The 4937-nt window shown below is 29.9% G+C and overlaps 1 protein-coding gene across 1 annotated transcript in view; it reads right to left on the bottom strand.

Annotated features, from left to right (window-relative positions):
* Positions 1–197: 197 nt before the first annotated feature.
* LOC106475794 (glutamyl-tRNA(Gln) amidotransferase subunit B, mitochondrial-like) overlaps positions 198–4937 on the bottom strand; it is a 17804-nt gene continuing 13064 nt past the window's right edge. Inside the window, exon 7 of the mRNA XM_022379827.1 lies at positions 198–286. Coding sequence (XP_022235535.1) covers positions 198–286 — 89 coding nt within the window. The remainder of the gene's footprint in view (positions 287–4937) is intronic.

The raw sequence follows: 4937 nt of genomic DNA on the forward strand, positions 1-4937 counted from the left end.
TACTACTGATGGTAAACACAAAGCTGTTCATATCATACTAAGAAACAACAAAGTCAATTTAGAGATTCCATGATAAGAATATTAATGTCATTCCTAGCTATACTTACACAACTTATGTTTAAATGTAGAACTGTGTGTAATTCTTATCAAAAATTTGTAGATTATTTAATTTATACCAATTTTAAAAAATGCAAAATTTACTTGGCTTGTGCATCAAACATTCTTGTTTCATTTAAAATCTCGAACCCAGCTTCTAACTCTCCAATCTGTCGTTTTATTTCAAAGTCTAATAAGAAAAACAAAAAGTTGTTTTAAAAATATTCAGAAAGTGTGTTTCAGATATCAAATATTAGGCCCTTCATCACTGAATATTACATTTACTACATAGAACGAAATGTTAATAAAAGCCACAAGTGTTAAAATCACAAGAAGTAAAGGTTACAATATTTTAAAAAAGAGCAAAAATACTAACACTTTTAGAAGTAAATGTTACAATACTTAAACAAAAGCTAATAAAGAATGAGACCTAATATGCTAGGAAGATTTTACGGCAGATTTATGTTTGTTAGAATGAAAAAAATCCTGTGAAATAAACTTGTTACAAATCAATACACTGGAAAACAAAAATCTATAATGCTTAAAATGTATGGAATCATCAACTTGGTGCCTCACAAAGCTGTTGATATTACCCTAAGAAACTAAAACAAGTACCTTTGGTGATTCCCTCACAAAGCTGTGTATATAATACAAAGAAACTAAAACAAGTACCTTTGGTGATTCCCTCACAAAGCTGTTGATATAATACAAAGAAACTAAAACAAGTACCTTTGGTGATTCCCTCACAAAGCTGTGTATATCATACTAAGAAACTAAAACAAGTACCTTTGGTGATTCCCTCACAAAGCTGTTGATATTACCCTAAGAAACTAAACTAAGTACCTTTGGTGATTCCCTATTATTCACTCGTTCTTTAACATTGTTACATTATTCACTCATTCTTTAACATTGTTACATTATTCACTCGTTCTTTAACATTGTTACATTATTCACTCATTTTTTGTAAAACTACAAATGATCCAGATTTAAGGTTCTTCTAACTTTTACATAGCTAACTTTTGTAACAAAGAACCATGTTCACACAGCTGTAAGAATATCTCATACAGTAATAAAGAACCCACTTCATAGGCTAACACACAGAACCACATTCTCACTCTACAGACTAACATAAAACGACATTATTACTTACAGACTAACACAGATTCACATTCTATAGAATAAGACAGACTTTTATAAAAGGCTAAAGTTCATCCATAAACTTATCATACTTAAGTAAGTTATAACATTTAGCAATGTGTCAAATGTAATGCACTTTTATTTTCATAACATTTTAAAAATATATAATGTATAAATGTATGAAGTTATTTTTCTAAGGTCATTTCTATATCACACTATATGGTATACATTATTCTGGTCAGCACTTCTGTTAATCAAAAAACAATCACTATAACCCAGCAACATTCAATACAAGTCCATTTATATATTCCTTCAAAAGGCTTTTAGTGTCATTCTAAGAAACTAAAACAAGTACCTTTGGTGATTCCCTCACAAAGCTGTTGATATAATACTAAGAAACTAAAAAAGTACTTTTGGTGATTCCTTGTAACAATGTTAAAGAATGAGTGAATAATGTAACAATGTTAAAGAATGAGTAAATAATGTAACAATGTTAAAGAACGAGTGAATAATGTAACAATGTTAAAGAACGAGTGAATAATGTAACAGTGTTAAAGAACGAGTGAATAATGTAACAGTGTTAAAGAACGAGTGAACTGCTTATGGATGTACAATGATTATAACAAGTTAGAGTACAACACTGAGGTTTGGATTTCAAGGTGACTCCTTATGGATGTACAATGATTATAACAAGTTAGAATACAACACTGAGGTTTGGATTTCAAGGTGACTGCTTATGGATGTACAATGATTATAACAAGTTAGAGTACAACACCGAGGTTTGGATTTCAAGGTGACTGCTTATAGATGTACTTTAACAATGATAGCTAAGAGTTACAATGTCACAATAAGATATCAATGTGATAATGATTAAGGATTTGAAATAATCAACGAACCCAATTAAACATTGGCACTTTTCCCAAACAAGAATGGTAAATTTAACAACAGTCAATGTAGCTATAAAACCTTGATTCAGTGTTCCAAAAATTATTGAAGACCAAATATTTGTACAAGTCTTTCTTAATCTTCAAACAGCTATTAGGAGATCAACAATATCTGTTAGGAGATAACAACAACAGGTGTTAAGAGGTATACACAACAGCTGTTTCATCTTCTTATTTCACTGATAAAACAAACCACAAACTTGTATATAAATGTATGAAAGTAATACAGCGTTTCGTTTTGTTTCTATAGTAGTTCTTCAAAAACACTAGAGAAAATGAGAACAAGTTAATGAAGCACATAATATCTTTAAAACTGACAATATTACTTAAAACATTCTAACTGAATTAGTTCAAGATGTTAAACTAGTTTATTATAAAACTGAATACTGTAATATTACCTTTCTCTAAAGGTTAAATTCTTATCATTCAGTTGAGACATTACTTCACTCAGAAGAAAATTAGTTGCTATTTTTACATTTTTCTTTGGTTGATTCAGAACAGCACAATAAAACTCTTCAAGTCCAGTTTCATTCTAGAGATAAATAATATAATCCAGTATCTAACAATGTTTGAAGATGATCAGACATACATCTTGTTAATTTTCACTCTAGAGATAAATAGTGTAATCTCGTATCTAACAATGTTTGAAGATGATCAGACATCTTGTTAAGTTTCACTGTAGAGATAAATAGTATAATCCAGTAACTAACAATGTTTGAAGATGATCAGACATACATCTTGTTAATTTTCACTCTAGAGATAAATAGTGTAATCCAGTATCTAACAATGTTTGAAGATGATCAGACATACATCTTGTTAATTTTCACTCTAGTTTCTAATAATGTTTGAAGATGATCAGACATCTTGTTAACATTCACTGTATAGATAAATAGTGTAATCTCGTATCTAACAATGTTTGAAGATGATCAGACATACATCTTGTTAATTTTCACTCTACAGATAAATAGTGTAATCCAGTATCTAACAATGTTTGAAGATGATCAGACATACATCTTGTTAATTTTCACTCTACAGATAAATAGTGTAATCTAGTTTCTAACAATGTTTGAAGATGATCAGACATCTTTTTTAATATTCACTCTAGAGATAAATAGTATAATCCAGTATCTAACAATGTTTGAAGATGATTAGACAAATCTTGTTAACATTCACTCTAGAGATAAATAGTGTAATCCAGTATCTAACAATGTTTGAAGATGATCAGACACACATCTTGTTAATTTTCACTCTAGAGATAAATAGTGTAATCTAGTATCTAACAATGTTTGAAGATGATCAGACATCTTGTTAATTTTCACTCTAGAGATAAATAGTGTAATCTAGTTTCTAATAATGTTTGAAGATGATCAGACATCTTGTTAACATTCACTGTATAGATAAATAGTATAATCCAGTATCTAACAATGTTTGAAGATGATCAGACATCTTGTTAACATTCACTGTATAGATAAATAGTGTAATCCAGTATCTAACAATGTTTGAAGATGATCAGACATACATCTTGTTAACATTCACTCTAGAGATAAATAGTGTAATCTAGTATCTAACAATGTTTGAAGATGATCAGACATACATCTTGTTAAGTTTCACTCCAGAGATAAATAGTGTAATCTAGTATCTAAGAATGTTTGAAGATGATCAGACATACATCTTGTTAAGTTTTACTCTAGAGATAAATAGTGTAATCTAGTTTCTAATAATGTTTGAAGATGATCAGACATACATCTTGTTAAGTTTCACTCTAGAGATAAATAGTGTAATCTAGTTTCTAATAATGTTTGAAGATGATCAGACATCTTGTTAAGTTTCACTCTAGAGATAAATAGTGTAATCTAGTATCTAACAATGTATTGCCTAATAACCTAAGCAATTATAATAATAACTCAAAACTTACCACAATCAACATGGCTTGTTCTAATGAAATTCCATACTTCTGAATGAGTCGGTGACGAGCTTGCTCAGGAAGCTCACAGAGGTTATCCCGCATGTCATTTATACTAATGACATGTGCAGACTTATCATCTTTTGATTGGGAGAGCCTTAAAGGTGGAAGGTTGGGTTCAGGCATGTACCTATAATCTTGAACTACTTCTTTGTCTCTCATTGGCACTGTCTGTCTGCAATGATTTATATAAAAAAATGAACAATGAAGTGAACAAAACTTTTTACTGTTTTTTTTAAATCAAAAATGACAGTGGAGCTTAAAACATTAGGTAGGTTTCATGTTTTAACACTTGCTTATTTACTCATTTTTTAACATTGTTACATTATTCACGCATTCTTTAACATTGTTACATTATTCACGCATTCTTTAACATTGTTACATTATTCACTCATTCTTTAACACTGTTACATTATCACCTTGAAATCCAAACCTCAGTGTTGTTCTCTAACTTGCTGTGATAATGTTTTTAATATACATCCATAAGCAGTCACCTTGAAATCCAAACCTCAGTGTTGTTCTCTAACTTGCTGTGATAATGTTTTTAATATACATCCATAAGCAGTCACCTTGAAATACAAACCTCAGTGTTGTTCTCTAACTTGCTGTGATAATGTTTTTAATATACATCCATAAGCAGTCACCTTGAAATCCAAACCTCAGTGTTGTTCTCTAACTTGCTGTGATAATGTTTTTAATATACATCCATAAGCAGTCACCTTGAAATCCAAACCTCAGTGTTGTTCTCTAACTTGCTGTGATAATGTTTTTAATATACATCCATAAGCAGTCACCTT

This window comes from Limulus polyphemus, unplaced genomic scaffold, assembly GCF_000517525.1.
Source record: "Limulus polyphemus unplaced genomic scaffold, Limulus_polyphemus-2.1.2 Scaffold9179, whole genome shotgun sequence".
Taxonomy (NCBI): domain Eukaryota; kingdom Metazoa; phylum Arthropoda; class Merostomata; order Xiphosura; family Limulidae; genus Limulus; species Limulus polyphemus.